The sequence below is a fragment of the Artemia sp. Qi Xiang Cuo genome, chromosome 19, assembly GCF_049724085.1.
Source record: "Artemia sp. Qi Xiang Cuo chromosome 19, ASM4972408v1, whole genome shotgun sequence".
NCBI lineage: Eukaryota > Metazoa > Arthropoda > Branchiopoda > Anostraca > Artemiidae > Artemia > Artemia sp. Qi Xiang Cuo.
In genome coordinates, this window is record NC_142812.1 from 45,335,586 (window position 1) to 45,358,615 (window position 23,030).

Here is a 23,030-nt window from a genome sequence, read left to right on the forward strand (position 1 = left end):
TACTATGGAAAACTTACAGAATAAAAGAGAAAATAATTTAGTTCTTAGTCTTTCTTCATCATAGCATAAGCAGCTTTCAAAACATTATAACTATGTTAAATTATTGGGATGTCATTAAACTGGAAGCACATCTGGAAACTCAATCAATAGATATTTTCTGAGTACTCTGAAGTAATAATTACTAAAGCATTTAGTTAAGAAGAGGACATAAACTAGGCTGATTCTTAAATATTCCACGATATATACCCTCCAAATCCCCCTCTCCAAGTACTCTGAAATAATAATTACTATAGCATTTAGTTAAGAAGAGGACACAAACTACGCTGATTCTTAAATATTCCACGATATATACCCTCCAAATCCCCCCTCTCCAAGAACACAAAAATACAAAATGAGTAGAGATAAATATTTACTTTGATAAAAAAGTAGATAAGGCTTTTCTACTTTAAATAAGATAAATACTACCATGCCACTTATATTATTTATTAATTTTCATAGATGGCGCAATTAGCCAGGCACATTATCCAAACTAGACTTATCTGGCATAAACAGTTAGTATTCAAAAACTTACACAATAAAAATGAAAAGAATTTAATTCTAAGTCAATCTTAATCATCATATTAGCAGCTTTCGAAATAATAAAACTAGTTAAAAATAAAAAAGGAGTCAAAATACACTTTCTGCTGATCTGGATAGATGGATTGGGTGAGAAGGACTCCGAGCGAGACGTTTTCTTGGAAGTCTGTCTAAAATCTTCAATAATTTTGGAAATTCTGGACGCTCATCAGGACAATAGGACCAGCAAGTCATCAGAATTTCCTGAAAAGAAATTGAAATGAATTTAATGTTGTCAATAAACAAAATTACCCTAGATCCTAGAAATAGGTACTATAATTTGCCCTCATTATTTCATCCAGCGAAAATGATTAGGCGACGCCACTTTGGGATTTGGAGCTAGTGTATCTGATTCAAGGTGAAATTCTCAAGTCTTCCAAGAAAATTTATAAAAAAATACTCTTTTAAATACTCTTCTAAGATATTATTCCAGTGGTATATTCTGTCAGTGCTTCCCTTCCCCTAAATTTATCAGGATTTTACCATGCTTCCGTGAAAGAAAGTTGAGTTTTCCAAAATACCTCCAAAAATTAGCATTAATAAAAAAACAATGGTTTTCACTGGAATTCGGGTGCTTACAAACGTCATATTTCACGAGGAATTCAGAACAGCAAATTTTCATTCTCAAGAATTCAGGAGAACCCAGAAAAATTCAGGAATATTGAAAAGCTGCATTCTATTGTAATTATGCATTCAATAGCATATCCTTCAAACAGAAAGCTTTTATTTATTCGAAAGAAAATTATTCAACCAGAAAATTAGCGTTTCACATTAATTCGAAACAGAAACGATAAATGCGCTGCAACTTATTATGTTCCTATTATGTGTGAAGCATCAATATTTGACAATGTAAAACGTTGCTTTTATTTATTTCAGTAAGGAAGCTTCCAACACAGGACACGAGCCATTTGTCACTGTATTTTTGAAAAAAAAGATTTTCGAAAAAAATAGGGAAAGGGTGGAATGTAGAAAGCTTATTGGATAATGTGGACACAATTTAGTAGCCAAAGCCGTACCAAGGAGAGGGAGGTAGGATTTAGGGTTTAATGCATAACCTGAATAAAACAAACCTTATGCATTTGGTTCCATGTGACCCATGGACTTACTGATGCAAGACTCATGTCAATCATAAAAAAAAGTTTGTGGTCATTTTTTTGAGTATTTGTGAGCACTTTATTTGTTTTGATTTTTTTTGGAGGGGGAGCGCCTCCAACCAAAAATCTTTTGAATACTAGAATTCATTTTGCCCAGGAATTTCGGGTGGAATATTCAAACAAAAACCGACCAGAGACAAGAAGTATTTTGGCCCATCTAATATGCTTCCTACAAAAATGCGATGTCCCTTTGGCCCATTGAACGGTCCCTGAAAGTTTCAAACGGATCAAACGCTCAAAATCAGATGCTCAGACATTTTCTACCATGAAGCCTATCTGTGAACAATGAGCAATTTGGATGCCATACGAGGCGCGCGGGGGGGGGGGGGTATCAGCCCTTTGATCACTTTAAATATTAAAAAGGGCACTAGAATTTCTGATTAACTATCCAATGAGCCCCCTCTGAAGTTTATACGATCGTATAATTAAGCATTGCCATAAAATACGAGGTGTGTGTATGTGTGTGTGGGGGGGGGAGTTATCCACCTTCCAATCACTTTCGACTATTGAAAGGGCACTAGCCGTTTCAATTTCCAATCGAATAAGCCATTTTCAAAGTTTCTAGGACAACTCCTTCGATAGGAAGTGTCCGGTCTAAAAAAAAATAAAAAAAAAATAATAGAAAATAATAATAATACATTGTGTCCACATTGCTCTTTACGTAGGCAGCGTTATTGCGCTACCTATGATAATGTATTCTTACCGTTTTATTTTGCGGGTAAAAAGGCACGGGATTTTACCAGTACATTTTGCATGCATTGTTACCGATAAGCAATTGTATCAGTCAGACCTAACTACAACCAGAACAGATTTCTTTTGACGATTAAATAGTTTTAACAGTTTTCAGGGTTCCCAAAAGATGTTTCATCGACGAATATCTACTTCGGGGCATTGGAAAATTAAACGACAATACTTCTTCCATAAAAGTTGCACATTTTTAAATCTCCAGTGCGTGGACTATATAATAACTGGAACTGGATAACGGCACATCCTTCTTGAACTTTAATAGTTAAAGTCAAAACCATCTTCCAATAGCTAAATTCATTTAATAGTAATTGAGGGTAAGAGTAATTTAAGAGTAATTTATTGTATTTATGTTCATTTCTCAGATCGCGTTTTCGATCGTGGACGCAGAGAAGTTATAAAAATTAGAACAGCCAAGGCCTCGGGCGTTCTTTTTCTCGTTTAAGAGAAGTTTGGAAGAATAACAAGAAAGGTCTACGAACAAAAACTAGAATATTGGAAGCTACAGTGATGAAGGTTGTCAAGTATGGTTCTAAGATGTGGGCACTCCTCAAGGCTGGGGAAAATTTGTAAGATACTTTCCATAGGAATTGTCCAAAGACTAGTCTTCGGTACCCATTTAAATGACTGTCCATTAAACATTAAGCTCGTCAATACGGTTGTCATCGACGGTTAGGTCGTAACTTTCTGGTCCCCAGCCCGCCATCGTACTTCTTGGTTGAACAGCCATGAAACGGAGATCAGCAACAGGACGAATCTTCGGGGGATTACTCCCCTTTATCTCTATTCGGTCTTTGGTGAAACAGTAAATTGCATATCAAATAATCTACTTTAAAATCCAGGTTTTGTTTGTTTAGATCTTTTGCAATTAAATGTAAACTTTGGCAAAACACGGCAATTCTTAATAAAAGCAATAAAAGTAATTCTTAATTAAAGCGCAGGAAATTTAATTAAAACCTTTGCTCTTTTGTCAGGCAAAGTAAATGATAATAAGTCTTCATCGACGGGAGTGAAAAGAGGACATAAGGAAGGTTTGAAGAAACTACAACTTCTTGGTAGGTTATAAAAAGTGAAAATTGAAGCAGATTGGGCGAGAGGAGGACTGTGCACAGCTGTGTTGGCCCCACACGACTTAGTGCTGCAGTGCGTCGTTAGTAGTAGTAGCATAATTTTCTATTGGAATCAAAGCGCAAAGGACATAAAAGTAAAACTAAATATTCCCCCGTGAACCCGCCTCAGGTCTATTCATATCGGAAAAGCACAGTTTTCTTTAAAATTTTTCTTTTAGCTATTTAAAAATTGGGGCAGCATCAGATTTTCGGTTTTGTTGAACCATTAAAATCAATAAGCAATACAAACCAATTAAACTTAAAAACGCTTTTTCTCCGTCAAAATTCAAACATGAACAATCCGTTGGTTCTTAATGACAACTATACCTTCAAGGAAAATCTACACCTTCTTAAGCTGTTCGGCCCCATATCTTTTTAGCTTATTTTTTTGCTGATTTTTTATCTACCTGTCTTTTATTTACTTCTGACGTCTACTAATACCTAAAATAGACAACTGCTAATGGAAATTTTTTTCATTAAAAATAGAATTTCCAATTTTTATCTATGTATGGCTGTAAAAGTTTCTACTTAGCCATTCCATCAATTTAGCCATTTACATTCAAACAATCATATTTAATTTTCACTGTTCTTGGTACTTTATACAATTTACCAAGAATACAATTATACAATGTAATTATACAATTACACGTATAGTTAATTATACAATACACACGTATACAATTATACAATATAATTTATACAATTGCCTCTCAGTTAGTAACATTATTCTCTTGGCTGCCACCAATTTGTTCTAAAAAGCATTCGAAAATCATCTAAAGTGCCAATTTTAAACATTAAAACAGATCTTCTTGTTCTTTAGAGCAGAATGTAATCCCTATGTATTTTTTTTCGTAATTTATGATGACGATGTTTTTCTAAAAACTTTAGAAATTAATTATAATTTTAAGATAATATTTATTAAGAAAAATAAATATAAATATATCAAAGATAAAAATTACTAATACTACTACTAACAACTCATTACAGGACCAAGCCACCTGAGGCCAACGCAGCTACGCATGCTTCTCCTCTATCCCAATCTATTCAAAGCCTCCCTCTTTACACCCTCCCTGGAATTTCCCATTTTCCTTAAATCTTTCTTTACAACAATCTCCCACCGCAAGCGCGGACGACCTGCTTTCCGTTTAGCCCTAGAAGGTTGGCCGAAGAGGACAATCTTTGGCAATATGTCGTCCTTCCTCCGCAAAACGTGTCCTAGCTATCTCAACCTTTCCCTCATTACAGACCCAGAAAGCGGGATTGAAACGCACTTTTCGTACAGCATACTATTTGAAATACGGTCAGTCAGTCGGGCACCCAAAACAATCCGTAGGCAACTCCTCAGGAAAACATCTAGCAAATCCTACTCCGTTTTTGGAGCGCCCATGCTTCAGAACCATAGTTGACCACTATCATCATTGTAGCTTCTAATATTTTAATCTTGGTTCGCACACTTATTTTCCTATTCTTCCAAACTTTTCTCAATATTGAAAAAACACTCTGAGTCTTGGCTATTCTACTTTTAACATCTTCATGGCACCCTTCACTAAGGCTCTTCTATCAGCTGAATCAAACGCTTGCAATGCAACGCTGCAAACGCTTACAAGCATTTAAAAACGCCATTGTGACAGGAAAAATACATGAGTGGCAATCTTAATGACCGCTAGAAAGCTGAAAGCAAATCTATTCCAGTTTTAATTATATTTGTCTTCGATGCATGAATAAACAGAGAGAAAAAAACCGAGACAATACCTTGACATCCTTGGAGGTTTGTAAGTTGGCTAGGGGATATTTCATACCCCTACCTACCATCCATATCACTGTTTCAGGAGGCAATTGTCTCCAAGGCCACTCACCACAAAGCAATTCATACCAAACAGAGCTAAAAGAAAAGATTATAAAAATAGCCAGGCCCCATAAAATTAACTGGTAATCAGAAAAAATAACAGGGATAAAAATTGAACGTTAAATGGGTTTTGCAAAAGTATTTTGTATTATGAAAATACTGGGCATTACAGGATGGGTTCAAGCAATATCCATTGCATTGAACCAAGTTATGCATCTTTTTTTTCCATTTTGTGATATCAGAATACATTCATTAATCTTCGGACCTATGCGTTATTTGTCTCAGCTTGGTCAAAATCGTGTAATGTCTTTTGTCACTTTATGTATTTGCTTAAGAGTTTTGCGAAACAACAACAACAGTTTTTCATTTTTTCTTTATACATCATATTCTTCATCTTTTTAGTTATGTTCTTATTTTGTCATATAATATTTGGTTTTTCCGTATAATTCGTCTATTTCTGTCCAAGCGGAGTGGTTAGTACACTAGACTTCAAATCCTAACGACAGGTTTGAGTCCTGGTGACACTGGTTATTTGGTTTGGAACAGAGGTCAGTGGCGTGGCTCTATAAACTCAGCCAGAGTCGACCCAGTTCTAAATGGGTACCTGGATGAACCTGGGGGGAAAACACAGAAAGCGCCAGATGATTGCCCCCAAAACCACGCATTGCACTGCACATACGAAAAGGAAGTATATTTCAGGTACTTTTATTGAATCTATTCTTCTCTCCCAGACACAAACCCAGCGTATGCGCTTTACGAGAGGGTTTCTAAATTCTCGTCATCCAAATATTCAGCAGAAGGGCTTATTCGATTTTGAAAAGAAATTGGCGGGAATAAAAACTACTACCCTAGTTTTGCGTTTTGGGTGTTTATCCTCATTTTGACCTCTTTAGGGGCACCCAGTGCCTACCTTAGTTCTTGTCATCATGACATCGACGTCGAACAGGATATCAGATTTAAATCAGTATTTATGGTGAGAGCAACTGTCCTTGTTGGGCACCCAGAAACAATCTTTCCTCTGCGGTCTTTTGGAAATCTATACCGATTCAACATTTGCTAGGTTGCAGTCCATAAATTAGTTATCTAGCAAAACTAGTTACTGTGCCTCAACCAAACTTAGTCAAAGGTAAGACTTAATGACCTATTTGTGCTTTTTTGGGGTCTGTATCCATCCCAACCATTGTGGAAAGGTGGTTCCCTATGTTCCTGTCCACACATGTACAAGAACAAGGTATTATATCTCAATCGAACACGGTGGGAAATAGAAGTAACTATCCTGACTGTGTCTTTTCAGGGTTCAGACCCAATCCGACCAATAAGAGGAGTGGATCCATTTATCCTTGCTATTACAACATCTAACAGATTGGGTTGTCCCATTCAAACCAAAAATGATGGAAAGTAAGAGTAACTGCCCCAATTGTGCCTTTTAGGGGATTCTAAATCTCCCTTTAGATCTCTAAAGGGAGTGGGATTTCTTAAATTTTTGTCATCACCATATTCACCAGAAATTTTTACCGTACCTCAACTAAGCTTTGCGGGAAGTAAGACTAAGTATCCTAATGATACCATTTTGAAGGTTTAGACATAACGTATCCACTGCATCAGCCCATGAATTCATGTCAGCACGAGATCTATCAGAAAAGGTGGTCAGATTTCGACATAACTGGGTAAGAAATAACAGTAATTGTTCTGTCTGTGTCCTTTTGTTTTTTCACCTTTTTTTGGTCCGTACCCATTCTGACCTCTTGGGAGAGGAGAGATTACAATATCTACCAAAACGGACGTTCAAATCTCAATCAATTTTTTGGAAGCCTAATTAAGTGTCCTGGTTGCGCCGATGAGTTACAGGACACAATCTATACTCTGCGGGGGTTCCAAAGTTCTTGCCATAACATCTACAAGAATGGGCAGTTAGATCTTTCGTAGGTAGCAACAGTAAGTACCGTAGTTGTATCTTTAATCAGGGTTTCATACACGATTTGATTCATGTGGAGGGAAGAGATACTTAAATCCGTGGAATCATTACATCTATCAGAGAGGGTAGTCGGAGATCAATCAAACTTGGTAAGAACCAAGAGCCAGTGTTATGTGTATTCCTTCTTGGGTTCCAACCTTATTAGATATCTCTGTGGAATGAAGGAGGGGGGATCCATTCTTGTAATGAGGGCATGTAGCAGATAGGTTTGCCGAGTTTCAAATAAAGCAGGCACAATGGAAGAGTTAGTCTTGAAGTTGTCTTTTTTCAGGGCCTCAATTCGATCTGACCTCTATAGGGTGAGGTCCCTAAACTATTGTCATCACGGGATCCACCATAAGGGAGTTGTAGGGTCTCAAACAAACTTGGAGAGAAGTAAGATAAGCGTCCCAACTGTCCCTTTTTGAAGTCCGCACCCGATCCAGCCATTATGGGGGGCATGGGTTCTATAACTCTTGTCGTTACAAAATCAACCAAAATGGGTTGTCGGATAACAATCAGGTTTGGTGGAAAATAAGATCTAATGTTCTACATGTGACATTTCAGAATCTAGACTTGATAATACCTTTCTAGGGATGGGGAAAAGGATGTACTCTTATAACAGGATATCTGCCAGAACAGTTACACCATTTTAGTCAAACTCGGTAGAAAATAAAATCTAATTCCCAAGTTGTGTATTTTTAAAGTTCACAAATAATTTGAAATATGCAGAGGGAGAGGTTTAATAAATTCTTGCCATCAGAACATCTATAAGAGGTTTCTGGATTTTAAGAAGACTTGATGACAGGTAAAGGCTAATGTATCTCTTATTTCTTTCAAAGACGAGGCTTCTGAAAGAGGCTTCTGCTAAAGAAAGGGGTCCTCAAGTCCATGTAATTAGTATATCTACAAAAACAGACCGTTAAGCGAAAGATCTCAGCCAAACTAGTTATATTTAACAGTTGACATTCTAGCCATGCCTTATCCCAGTCTAATACAAATTTGGTCTCTATGGGGGAGGAGGAAGGAGGTCCCTAAATTTTCCTCATCGGCACATCTATCAATATGTCAGACTGGAACGATTGTTATTCCCTCTAGCTAGTTTCATTTTGAACAGTTTTCTTTATACTTAAACGATTCTTTAACTAAATGAAGCCGTTAAATTCCAGTCTACAAATTCGCGGGAAAAAAATGTATTCACAACTATTGCTCAATCTAACCTCGCAGGAAGAGGAAATGGGGTCAATCCACGCCAAATCATCCAATCGTGACTGCGCGTGAAATTCCAATTTTGCTGAAAAAATTCTCAGCTGTTCTCTTCATTGATAGTACACACAGGATTTTTTTTTTTTTTTGAAAGCTAGTCTTTCAGTAAAAAATTTCCAAAGTTTCAAAATTCGCAAAAAACGAGGTTTTTTGAAAAAAAAAAATCCAAAAAGTTGGTATTTTTTTTCCACTTATTTATCCAATTATCTACATAGCCAGGAGAGGTTGGATAGAAAAAATTGAGGCAATCCGATAACGACGGAAGAACTGACGGCCAACCGAAGTTTTTGAACCCTTGTGCGAAAAAGCAGAACTTCAAAAATCTGTAAATTCTTAACGGTAAGAGCTAGGATGCCATTGTCTTTTTATTCTTGTCTTCTTGTCACCAGGTACAAAGGGAAGTTTTGCATTTTTTCCTATTGCTTTTAGTTTCGGAGATATTTTCATAGAATTTTGACAAATTGTGAAAATTGTCACTTTTCATCCCCAAAAAAAGCTCTGTAGGCAACGCGATCCAGGAAAACTACTTATTAGGTCCTAAACTACCAAACATGACCTACCTGGAACCGTAAAAACCTCGATGGCAAAATTCGATCCTGATTTTTAAAAGAAGATTGAAGTTGGACCGTTTTTCAAGTTAACAAAATGCATGCGGAATGAACTGCTGCAAGTTTAAATTCTTTGTTGATAAGCAGTTTATTCAAATATCGAAATCACACAAATTGACCGATTCCTTTCTCCAGAGTAAGTTAGTGGGATGCGTCATCGAATTATTTGAAGTTCAGATATTTCACTCACAGTCGAATAATTGCTATTGACCGTGAATGAAGTATAATTCATACCGTACTGTGAGGATTGTTAGATGTCGGAATTAGAAAAAAAGCTCTTGAAAAATGTTGTGTTGGACTTCATTTAAATAGCGAGTGTCACAAGAAAACATTTTTTCGCAAAGAAGGACTTAGACAATTTACCGAACTTTCAGATCAGAGTCGCGAGACAATTTTATTGAGAACATTTATTAGCTCCATAGAGCGTATTTGCTTTCATCATGAGCAATTCTACCTTCATCAGTTTGCTAAGGCTGTTCCGAGAATCTGCTGTGATCCATTTGAGTTGCACACCTCTTGTCCTCGGACAGGAACAAGAGCTATAACACTAGAAAACGCTAGAACCTTGTCTCGTTTCAAACTTATTCCCGGTTACAAGGTGTGTGCTGAATGCCGCACCGAAATTGACGATCGTGCCTACGAAGAGTCCGATGATGACATTGTTAATATCCCCCAAGTTTCTAACGACGGATCTTTCTCATACAATTCCCAGCCTGATTGTTCCTCAAGAAAATCTGCAGCGAACGCAGCTACAGTTGTTTCAAGTTTATTTGAAAATATTGGGACCTCGCCGCTCAAGCCTTATTCCTTAAAACTCTCTGTTGGACAAAAAAAAAGACTACGTTAAACGGAAGTCCGAAACGGTTGCAGAATTCGCTTCCAAAATCATTAATGTCGCTTTGAGTGTTCCAACCAGTGGTACTTCCTCTCCTGTGCTGAAGCGCAAATGCATAGCTTCGTCATTGGTTCAGAATTCTATGGAGTCTGCTGAAGAATCTGTCCCCTTTCTGATGAACGACACAGAAACAAAGGATTTCTGTATTTCCCTGAAAACCAAACTTGAAACCTCGGATACATTATCTAGGAAACTTAGTCTTCTTACTCTAGTGCCTCCGACATGGCCCCGGCAAAAAGTATCTGATTTTTTCCAAGTATCGGAATACCTTGTTAGAAAAGCTAGGAATATCAGAAAGGAGGGAGGAATATTGCCTCTTTTGACCTCAAAAAAGCCACCTAATGTTCTTAAGCCACATGTAGTTCAGGCTGTTCTGGACTTTTATGAATCTGACGTCAACAGCCGGCAGCTTCTAGGCAAGAAAGATTTCGTCTCCGTAAAAATCGATGGCAAAAGGGAACAAAAACAAAAGAAATTACTGCTGGCCAATATTTCTGAACTTTACGAGTTATTTAAGAAGGACAATGAGGACAAGCCGGATTTCAAAATCGGACGCAGCAAATTTGCTGAGCTTAAGCCACCCTGGTGTGTTACAGCTGGCTCAAGTGGGGTTCATTCGGTATGTGTTTGTCTGTACCACCAAAATGCTAAGCTTAAATCATTAGGCGCTGATATAAGGATTTCGCTCGAGTATTTGATGTCCAAAGTTGTATGCTCTATCATAAATGAAATGTGCATGCTACACAAGTGCACTGTCTGTGTTGATAAACAAAACGACTTGGAGAGTTTTCTCTGGGAGGAACTAGCTGAATCTGATTCAGTGACCTATAAAGAGTGGGTACATGTGGACCGAACAGTTCTTAGACAAGTAGAAGAAACGATAGATGTGTTCATACCGAATTTCGTCGAGTCAATCCGGAACCTTACAGTACACCATTTCATTTCAGTCCGTCAGCAAAATTACATAGACCAACTAAAGCAGAATCTCTGCTCCAATGAGGTTTTCCTGCTTTTAGACTTTGCAGAAAATTTTTCCTTTTTGGTCCAAGACGCAGTTCAGGGTTTTCACTGGGAAAATTCTCAGGCAACATTACATCCGTTTGTGGTATATTGGCGTAGGGGTAATAGCCTGTTCAGCAACAGTTTGTGTGTTATCAGCGACCACATGGACCATAACACTGCTGCAGTTCACGCTTTTTTGAAAGTCGTATTGCTTCACGTTAAGGCTATGATTCCCGGCCTTTGCAAAATCTATTATTTCAGCGACGGTGCAGGATCCCAGTACAAAAACAGAAAAAACTTTGCAAATTTGAGCTGCCATTTCAGTGACTTTGGGTTAGATGCTGAGTGGAATTTCTTTGTTTCGTGTCATGGAAAGAATGCGTGTGATGGGATTGGCGGTACTGTGAAAAGACTAGCAGCTCGCGCCAGCTTGCAAAGGCCATTTGACAATCAGATACTTACGGCACACGATCTTTATGAGTGGGCAGATAAGTACCTACCCAACATTACAGTATTTTGCGTTTCGTCAAATAACGTTAATGAAAACTTTGAAAGTTGCCTCGATGACCGCTTTGAGAAAGCTATTACTATTCCTGGAACTCAGTCATTTCACAGTTTTAGGCCCAAAGGCAAAAATAATATCAGTGCTTGCGTTTTATCGGATTTGGGTACTATCTTGCCAAGAGACGAATTTATTGTGTTGCGGTTAGATTCCGAGAACGTCCTTTTAACCGATCTGGACTCGGGAGACTACGTAGCCTGTGTGTATGGCTCTGATTGGTGGGTGGGGTGTGTTGTAAGCATTGATGAGGAGAGTGGCGAAGTTGAAGCTAAGTTTATGCACCAAAATGGACCATGCTCAAGTTTTCGTTGGCCTCGGCCTGACGACACGTGCATAGTACCAGCTGCTAACTTACTACAAAAGCTGCCTATTCCTGAGTCTCGTAGTCGCTCCGCAAGAAACTTTGTTTTAGAGCCAGATGTAGTAGCCGTTGTTACAGAAACATTCAAAACTTACAAGAAGAAAAGCAGAGAAAGCAACCATTAATTGTTTTATTTTCATTATTTCATTTTTTTCTAACTTAATTGATCTAAGTAGTTTTGAAGAAGCGTCTATTTGTTTCAAGAAATATAAAATCAGCCATTTCCGGACAAGTTCACATGAAGGGTAGGCTAAAAAACTTTAGTATACTATGCTACATACTAAGAATACCAGGTGCCTGAATTGATGAATTACATTCAAACTAGAAAAGTTTGACATTGGTTACACGAGATGCAGCATGAGTGGCCATATTAAAAGATATGTTCGCTAACCAAATAAAAATGCAATAATTGGCGATAGAAGAATCTGCATTTTTATGATAATAGGAAACTTGAAAAACGGTCGAACTTCAATCTTCTTTTCAAAATCAGGATCGAATTTTGCCATCGAGGTTTTTACGGTTTCAGGTAGGTCATGTTTGGTAGTTTAGGACCTAATAAGTAGTTTTCCTGGATCGCGTTGCCTACAGAGCTTTTTTTGGGATGAAAAGTGACAATTTTCACAATTTGTCAAAATTCTATGAAAATATCTCCGAAACTAAAAGCGATAGGACAAAATGCAAAACTTCCCTTTGTACTTGGTGACAAGAAGACAAGAATAAAAAAAAATGGTATCCTAGCTCTTACCGTTAAGAATTTACAGATTTTTGAAGTTCTGCTTTTTCGCACAAGGGTTCAAAAACTTCGGTTGGCCGTCAATTCTTCCGTCGTTATCGGATTGCCTCAGTTTTTTCTATCCAACCTCTCCTGGCTATGTAGATAATTGGATAAATAAGTGGAAAAAAATACCAACTTTTTGGATTTTTTTTTTTCAAAAAACCTCGTTTTTTGCGAATTTTAAAACTTTGGAAATTTTTTCCCGAAAAACTAGCTTTCAAAAAAAAAAAAAAAAAATCCTGTGTGTACTATCAATGAAGAGAACAGCTGAGAATTTTTTCAGCAAAATTGGAATTTCACGCGCAGTCACGATTGGATGATTTGGCGTGGATTGACCCAATGGGGAAATCGGAGCCTTTAAGTATTTTTAATTAGGGAACTTAACAGAATGGATTCCTCATCCCTAAGGGGCAAAAGCTTGAACATAGACCCAAATCCGGAACTTTGGTAAGGGTGGTTACCTAGATTCTCAGTGACGTGTTTGTTTCTCGACAGATTCAAAGAACTAAAAATAATAAAACATAATAAATACTAATAGATCTACACATTTAAGAGAGACTGTTCGGAGCAGGTTAGATGGTAATTACCTGTCCAAAACAATTGTACCCGTAATACTGTTTCATTAATTACGAAGTTTACATTCACAGTTCAAATTTCACACTGAACTGCGAAATACTGCCATCTTTGCCCAATTTCATCACACACGTTTTTATTTGTTTCATGTGATTAAGATTGAGACTTCTTCGACTGTCAAAACAATGGACTTGCGTAATTTATTCTTCTTCTTCTATTTAACAGCAGGCGGGCTTTTCAGTAACACTATTTAGCCCTTTTCCTTTTGCTTCACTCTGTGGGCTACAGAGCTACTGGCTTGATTGCCTCATATTTATTAGATATATTCAGATATCTTTCAGCAGATCTTTCGACTCTAGGAGTTCAAATATAAGATGATAGATGTCGATTTCTATACTCTGTGTGCAGGTATAGTTGGCTAGGCTCTTGGCTGATAGTGGGATTTTGTGGTGTTTGAAGTAATTTAACAGTTTAGAAAGCAAGGTATGTTGTGCAGACGTCAGCATATTACATTCAAATAGGCAATGGTCAATTGTTTCATTATTCATATTACAATGCCTGCAAAGAGGGGACAGGGGAATTGAACCACTTGAATTAGAAAGTTTATATGAGAATGCAAGGAAATTTAGTCCATTTGTTCCAGAACGAATTCTATGATAAATTTTAGAAAGATACTTATTGGGAAAGGGGGAAAGGATAGGATTAATCTTATTAAAATTAATATCTGATAGCCTCCATCGGTAAATATCTCTAATTGGGATTGGTCTCCCACTTGGCTGGTCAATATTTATAGCATTTTTTGCTATTTCATCAACCTGATGATTACCACTTATGCCAGAGTGGCTAGGAATGTACTGAAAGTAAGTTTTTATGCCACTTGAAGCAAGATTATCAATAATACTGAGACAATGATAAGTGTCAATGTCCAACTTATATTGAGGAGCTGAGGCCAGCAACTCAAGGCTTGATAAAGAGTAGGAATAGATGATAATATTATTCGAATTTTCAATAAAAGATTGGTTTTGCTTAAGGTGTTCTAATGCCATGATTATGGCATTTAACTCAGCAGACATTATAGATAAATTTTTAAATAATCTCTCGCCCATTGCAATTTTCAGGTGAGGAAGGAAAACACCACTTGCAACCTTCTCATTCATTTTTGACCCATCAACAAATATTTGGAAGTGATTTTTATAGGTAATTGTATTAAGTTCTGCAAATTTTTTCTGAACAAAAGCAATGGGGGTTAAATCTTTATTCCATTTTGAAAATTCAGTATTTATTATGGGAAATGACCAATTCCATGGAGGGGATTGGGGAAAGTAGGTGCAATAGACTTTGCTGGTACAGGGAACTTCTTTTGAATATTGGCATACTCATCTGCAATACCTCTATACATGGCTGGATTTCTTAACCAATTATGTAATGTGTGTGAGCTATTTGATTCAATTTTTGTAAGATGTTTTATCAAGAGAAAGCTACGTCTCTCCCTTATTGTTGTTAATCCACTCTCCATAAGCAGAAACTTGGTGCTTGTGGGTTTCCTAAGACCAAATATGAGACGTATTATATCATTTTGTGTTGTTTCAATTTTTTGCATCTGGGTCTTTGCACATGCACCATAGGCAATGAGCCCATAGTCAATATGGGGTCTTATATGTGATTTATAAAACTGGAGTAAGGTTTTCTCCTTACAACCCCAGGGTGTGGAAAGAAGTCTTTTTAGTATATTTGCTTTTCTATAACATTTTTTTATTGTGTTTGAAATGTGGAGGTGGAAATTAAGTTTTTGGTCAAGCATGAGACCAAGGTAATTAATATTATTATCTTCTGGAATAGTTGTTTTATTTAGAGTTAGTTTTGCATTAATATGGTTTTGCTTACGGTGAAATTTGATTATTTTTGACTTTGTGGGTGCAATGGGTAAATATGAATGTTGATAGAATTTTTCAAACTGGAAAAGTTACTTTTGCAGATTTGACTGTGCTATCTGAAAGGTGTTGCCAGATGACCATAGCACCAGATCATCAGCATATTGTAGATTCGTGTGGGGTAGGTTCATGTCCCAGAGATATAGGGCAAATAGGAGGCAACTGAGGACTGCTCCCTGAGGTAGGCCTTTGGATATTGTCTTTTGGGGTGAAGAGGCTGAACCAACACAAACAATGAAACTTCGCACTTCTATGAAGGATTTAATAAAGGATACTAGCTTGGGAGGTACTCCAAGGTTTGCAAGTTTATTTAAAAGGATTTGGTGGTTCACATTGTCATATGCTCCTTCAAAATCAAGGAAAGCTGCCACTAGGATATTATTTTTTGAGAAAGATTCATTTATTGCATTTGTTAGCAAAATGAAAGCATCTGTTGAGGAGTGGTATTTCCTGAATCCAGTTTGAGTGTGTGGAATCATGTTATTTTTCTCAACAAACCAGAGGAGTCTGTGATAAATCATTTTCTCCATTATTTTCCCCATCACAGGTGTAATCATTATGGGCCTATAAGACTCAGGGTTATCTTTTGGTTTATTTTTCTTTAGGATTGGTAGGAGGGACGAACATTTCCATATATTGGGGAACCTAGAGGATGCCCAAGCGTGATTATAACAATTTAGCAGTTCTTGTTTGTATGAAGGTGTGAGATTCTTTATCCATGTAGGGTGTATATTGTCATAGCTGCTGCTAGTTTTGGACCTAATATGATGTATTGCATTATTCAATTCCTGGATTGAAAATGGATTAGTTATGTACTCGGATCCTGGGCGTGGTTGGTAACTAGGGTTTATAGGAATTGTGGACAGATTGCTTTGATTGTTTGATGTTAGCTTATTAACAAAAAGAGTTGCAAATAGGTTAGCCTTTTCAATATCATTGTCATAATGGGTATTATTATGTATAAGCTCATACAGGAGTGGGTTGGGAGAAGTCTTTTTCCCACATATGTGGCTTATGACTTTATGTATAATTGGCTCATGCATTTCTCTGGAGAGATTATTTGCAAAATTATTCCAGTATTTATATTTAGCATCTATTATAGTCCTTTTTAGATTAGATTCTGCTTGTAATTTTTTTAAATATGTAGTAGGTGTTGGTTTTTTTATGAATTCTGTCCTAGCTGCCTTTTTTATCTTCCATTTATTTAGGCACTCATTTGTCCACCATGCTTTAGGAATTTGTTTAGGGAATATTTTCTTAGGTGTTGTCCTGGGGATAGCATGATTAGCTGTATTTATTAGTAAAGATGTCAAGGCTTCAGCATGTGTGTCAACTGTTGTGTTAGAAATGCATGAACTTTGGGTGAAACTTGTAATTTCATCATTTAGCTTATTTTGGAAAATAGACCAATTTGCTTTAGTATTGATATATTTGGAAGTATGAGAAGAAGTTTCAGCAGGTTCATTTAGGGAGCAAACTATAGCAAAGTGGTCTGTACACAGACTATCAATTTTATTTATGTAAATTTTGTTCAAAAAATTTAAAGACACAATTTGTAGGTCAATTGTGGAGAATTTGGCACTTTTGGGGTTAAAATATGTATTTAGGTTTGGAGGGGTAGCAACAGCTAATTCATTATTATTTGAAATCATATGCTCAATAAATTTACCAGCTTTATTTGCTGGTTTATTCCCCCACAAAAGGCTGTGGGCATTGAAATCACCACAAATAATGATGTTTTTTAGCATATTAGAATTATTTATATAATTAAAGAAATCCTTGGCATCTGAAGTTTGGCCATTAGGGTTATAGAAGCTTATTATGTAGGTTTTTAAATTATTCAGCCAAACACTTATACCAATTACATCAACATCATTTTCAAAATCTGGAAAATTGATGCCACAAAATTTTATATTATTATTAACTAATAAAGCTACACCACCTCCTTTTCTCTCTGAAGATCTATCCTTTCTCAGGATAGTGTATCCCAGAGACTTAATTTGTTGATTTTGGGTTAAATGAGTTTCCTGGAGGCAAGCAATATTAATGGCATTATTATTCATAAATGATATTAGTTCATTTAGCTTATTTTCTGTGAGTGATCTTACATTCCATTGGAGTATTGATAAATGTTGTGTTGTTGATTTATTCTTCATATGACTGTGTATCAATGTTCAGCTTTGTTAAAAGTAAAGCAAGATCTTTTTTTGCTTGAATGAGCATATCATCTTGGATGTAGATTTTTGCCAATTCTGCAATAATTTTTGTTTTCTGTAGTTGATGTATGTTCATGGCCTGAACTGCATTACAGTTTAGAATGAATAAGCATATATTTGGGGATTGCATTTTTGGTAGTGCATCCTGTTTGTTGGTTAAGGGATTGATTCCAGGTAGTGTTTCTGGTTTGTTTCTTCTTGGGAGGGAGGGCCAGGCTGGCCTCATCTCACCGGAAAACAAGGCTTGCTGGCTTGGTGATTCCTTCTGATAGGGATTTGAGCTAGGGGGCTTAGAAGATGTTGTTTTATATGGGGTGCTTGTTGCATTTGGGGCATTTGACTTGGGGGTTTTGGTTGGTTTCATTACAGGCTTTATTTGGTATTGTTGGGCAGCATTTGCTTCCATTGCTGCAAAGGGGTATGGGATGGCCTTCTCTGTTGATATTTGGAGTGTTAGAGCTCTTTTCTTGTATGCAGGGCATAATGATTTATTTGTAGATTCATGTGGACCTTTGCAATTGATGCATGTAGGCTGGGTGTTTTTGCAAGTTGTCAGCTCTTTAGGATGGAAAGATTTACAATTACTACACTCTTGGAGAATTTTATTGCATTTGTTTGTCGTGTGTCCCAGTTTGAAACACTTCTGACACTGAATAGGCTTAGGTTTGTATTCCTTGTGTGGTTTGATTTGTCCAAATAGGAATAATTTTTCTGGGATATCAATTTTATCCTTTAGTGTGAATAAGAAGGATCTACTAGTTTTTAGGCCAGTAGAGTTAGGTTTTCCAAGTTGGGTAACATCCTCAACTGGGAGTGTGTTTCCAGCCCTATCTGAGAGGCCTTCTTTTAACTCCTGAGTAGATATCTCTGGGGGAACATTATAAACTACAATTTTTGTTGGTGATTGTTTTGGGTTCCAATTAGATGCAATAATTGGGATATTCAGAAGGGATTTAAGGTTAATTATTGTATCTGCTGATTTCTGATCTTCTACAGCTATAAGCAGAGATCCATCACGGTTAATGTTAAGAGAGAACATTGACTTTAGCAATTTAAAAATTGCAACTCTTATTGCAGTGATCATTTTTATTTCAAAGGGGGTAGTGGGAGTAATTTTAAGGTAAATTCGTAAGTTTTTGGAGGAAGGATCTTGGGCAGGGAGAGGGGAAATGCTTTTAATTGGGGAGATTTTCTTCCTTTTTTTAGAGCTTCTAGAGAGGACCTCTTGAAACCCATTATCATCATTTATGGTTGCATTAGGACCTACAGTTATCATTGTCCTATTCTCCGAATCGGAGCCATCATTAGAACTTTCAGATAATGTGCTTGACCAGCCATGATGGGTATCTTTCACTATGGAATTTGATTTGGGATCTGGGGGGACGTTTTTTTTTTGAGGACTTATAAACAATTCCAAATTGAAAAAACTTTAAAAACAAAAATAAAAAAAAAAAAAAAAGGGAAAAAAAATTATATAAAAACCTCTGCACAATAATATTGGAAGGATAAACACCACAGTATAGCCCTGAGGATGACTTGAGCAGGATAGGTTTGGTACAACTACTGATTAGAAGCGATAATAATCAAGAAAATATATTTCGATTTTCTTGTACGGTTGCTGTTGTTGTTGACGTTTATTCTCGTCTATTTAAAAGCATGCAACACCCATACTGAAACCGAAATTTAGAATTAAATATTTCTTATCATTCTTATGCGATTTTTTGCCACGTTTCTTGAGAATCAAGCGAAACTACACAGTAAGATCTTTTTATGGGGTATAGCTAAAAGACATTATGCTTGACAGACGTTATCGTCTCACTAAATATAAAATCTAGCCAGAGTGAGATTTTTCGTAGTGAGCTTATTTAGTGAGCTTATTGTAGTGAGCGTAGTGAGCTTTAATTTTATTAAGTTTCATCGGAGTCGGCTGACAAAATTATAATTATTTTTACATTTGAAAGCATACGACATTGAGGCCGAAAATGAAGCTAGGCTCTGGCTGAATTTCGCTTCAGAAGTCCGACTTCACATCGGCCGACGAATAAAACGTCTTCACCTTGTTAAATACTTTGGCTCGCTTCTGTTTCAGATCAGAACCAAAAAATTCGCTTCCCGGACCGGTCAAATTCTGTTTGCATTAGTTAAACTGTATTATAGGTATTACTTTTAAGAATACCAAAAATATTCCCTTTCAATTATAGAGACAGGGCCGAATGTAGGCTTAATAAGAATCTAAGCTATTTGAAATATAGGACCATATATATGATTTTATGTCGGCTATGATTTTATGTCGATGGATTCAGCTTAGGGCGAATTGCCTTCCAATCCAGAGTAGACAAATGGTGTTCGACAGAGGGATAGTACATCCTGATGGTCGGTATGTGTGTCCTCTTTGTAGGGATGAGGACGAAGATTTGGACCATTTTCTCCGAAAGTGCCCGGTGCTCTCTGATTTAAGGGAAAATTACTTACATGGGATTGTTTTACTGCTTCCAAATATCTTACAAAGTAGTAATCCAACCACAATATTTCGTATTGGTGCGTACATAGAGAAGGGATTAAAAAGAAGGAAATGTTTTTACATATAATTATTATTAATTATATGGAATTAAAGTTATTTTTTTTTTGGTATTTTACCAGAAGGTATTTTTCGCTATGTATTCATGTTAATGTGTGTTTGTAATTTGCTCTGTTGTAATTTTTCTATTTTCATATTTTTTTTGTGTATATGGCTCTTGGGCTTTTTGAAATACACGATCTATCTATCTATCTATAAGTACAGATCGGCGATGCCAATTCATAGGGGGGGGGGAGGTCCCAAATAATGTCCACTCCTTAATTTTGAAAATAAATATTGTATGTCACTGCCAAATATGATTTTTGGACGCTTAGAGGGTTAATCTGAAATACAATTGAGAAGTATATAGATAGCGTAAATAATAAATCTTTAACTTAAAAAAAAACATTTTAAGCAGTATAGTTAAATATACGACAACTGGTCACTCGTATATTTTTATTATTTTGTTTTAGGCGGAGGGGGGCACTAAGAAAGTGTATGTCTTAAGCTATAACTTGAGTAATGTATACGTATACCAGCACCGTTTCAAGGAAGACGTCAGGAAATTGGTTTTATTCAGACATAAACGCTAGAATTCAGAAAGCGGCATCCCTTGATCCGCTCGGCAATGCTGTCTTCTGTCAAAATTTAGTCTTACAAGTAAACATTTCTGACAAATTTGCATTGGCTTCGGTAAAAACTGAGCAGTCACCTTATTTAAACGATGTTGCTTAAAACTAAGCTTACCCAAAAGCATATATATCCGAAGCAGCAGAAAAAGGCAGCTCGTCACTTTCATTACCACCGGGTCTGAGATTCTGCATAATTTCTGGAGCTAAATAACACAACCAGCCACTTGGAATCGGCAAATCCTCCTTCCTCCTTGTAAAAAGAAAAGAAAAATTAACAATGATTCTTTTTTTAACAGTGTTCCAAAACAATTTACAACTGAAAGCATTCCAATGTCAGACAAGAAAGAATTATCCAGGGTGAAACCGATCACAGTATCAAAGGTCTTGAATTATTACTGACCCAAAGTCGAATTTCAAATAAATTCCGTCTTGAATAAATTCATTAAATTCTAACTCATTCAAGACTGAAAAGTTGGCTATCGGATTCAATTTTCATCGAGAAATTCGATTATTAGAGTGAAAATCCTAAAACGCAGACTAACAAAATTGAAATATTCTTCTGGATTGTCCCGGTGTGTGTGTAAATGGACCCCGTGCAACTGAAACCATTTAACTGAACCCTCGTTCATCTGAACCTTCGTTTAATTCAACCCCGTTCAGCTCAACCCCCATGCAACTGAGCCTCCCATTCAAGTCAACCCCATTTAACTTAACCTTCATTCAGCTGAACCCTTGTTCAACTGAATCCCATTTACCTGAACCTTCATGTAACTCGACCCCTATGCAAATCAATCCCCGGTTGAATCCCCCTCGTTTGACTCAACCACAATTTAAATCAGTCCCTGTTTGACTCAATTCAACCCAATGCCTAAAGTCTGAATTAGCACTGATTAGAAGCTCAAAATTTGCTTCTCGCGTTAGTCACTGATCAAATATTATAATTAGCTTTTTTTAAAGTATATAAATGGAAAGGAGGGAGGGTCGTTGAATTTGGGACTTCGCTCCAAAATTGGAAATAGCTTTTCTCTGACCAGCCTTGAATTCTCTTGAAGTCTCTGGTTTAGGAATTCACAACAGTATGGAAGAATTTGAAGAAGAATGAGAGGTATAGGGAAGAAAACAAAATTTTATAAGATTAAGAATTACTGCTGCAAAAACAAGGTTCTATAAGAGGATTGAGGATTGTGACGGTAGTAATTATCCGGGTTACAGCGGTAGCTAGCAACCTAGTAAGAGACAATCACGTCCCATACTAAGAATAAAAGAGCCAATAACTTCTAAAAACAGTGTCAGATCGAACTACAAAATACACCATTAGAACCGCCTTGTCTAAAACTCCTATAAAGGAAAATTACAGCAAGGAATATTCATTGACTTGAAAAATAAGTAAATTACTCATTATGATGATATTTTGCATCGACGGCAACTTTTCAAACAGCTCGTGGTAACGAACTGTAAATAAGAAGCGTCCCAGCTGAATAGTAACCGAAACTCTAAATAACGATACCAATAGATACATCAAAAGAATCAGATTTTATGGCTGATCTCAAATATATTAATTTCATCAAGTTCAGTCTTACCCATCAAAAGTTACGCATCTGAGAAAATTTGCCTGATTTTCGAAAAAAGGGGAAACACCCCCTAAAAGTCACAGAATTTTAATGGAAATCAAACCATCAGATTCAGCGTATCAGAGAACCCTACTTTAGAGGTTTCAAGCTGCTATCTGCAAAAATGTGGAATTTTGTATTTTTTGCCAGAAGAAAGATCACGGATGCGTGTTTATTTGTTTTTCAAATTTTTATTTGATTGGAAAGTATACAGACGTTTTCAGGGCGGATTTTTTCTGGTTGTGTGGGGGGGGGAGGTCGAGGGTTAGGTGGGAGGATTTTTCTATGGAGGAAGTTTTCATAGGAGAAGGGACATTGCTATGAAGGGAGCGCCGGATTTCCCAGCATTATTTTAAAAAAAAACGATCAGAAATTAAATAAAAAAAAACAAGTTTTTCAACTTGTTTCAACATTATTTAAAAGGTCATTAGGAATTGAATAAAAAAACAAGTTTTTTTTAACTGAAAGTAAGGAGCGACATTAAAACTTAAAACGAATAAAAATTATTCTGTATATGAAAGGGGCTGTCCCCTCCTCAACGCCTCGCTCTTTATGCTAAAGTTAAACTCTTTCTCACATATTTTTTAAAACAATAAAAAACTTTAGCGTAAAGAGCGAGG

At 36.6% G+C, this 23,030-nt stretch overlaps 1 protein-coding gene across 1 annotated transcript in view; it reads right to left on the bottom strand.

The window, feature by feature from the left end:
* Positions 1-508: 508 nt before the first annotated feature.
* ksr (kinase suppressor of ras) overlaps positions 509-23,030 on the bottom strand; it is a 112,396-nt gene continuing 89,874 nt past the window's right edge. The window contains exons 14-16 of the mRNA XM_089105653.1: positions 20,916-21,050; positions 5,375-5,504; positions 509-819 (exon numbers count right to left, since the gene is read on the bottom strand). Of these exons, the coding sequence (XP_088961779.1) occupies positions 667-819; positions 5,375-5,504; positions 20,916-21,050 (418 nt within the window). The 3' untranslated portion in view covers positions 509-666. The remainder of the gene's footprint in view (positions 820-5,374; positions 5,505-20,915; positions 21,051-23,030) is intronic.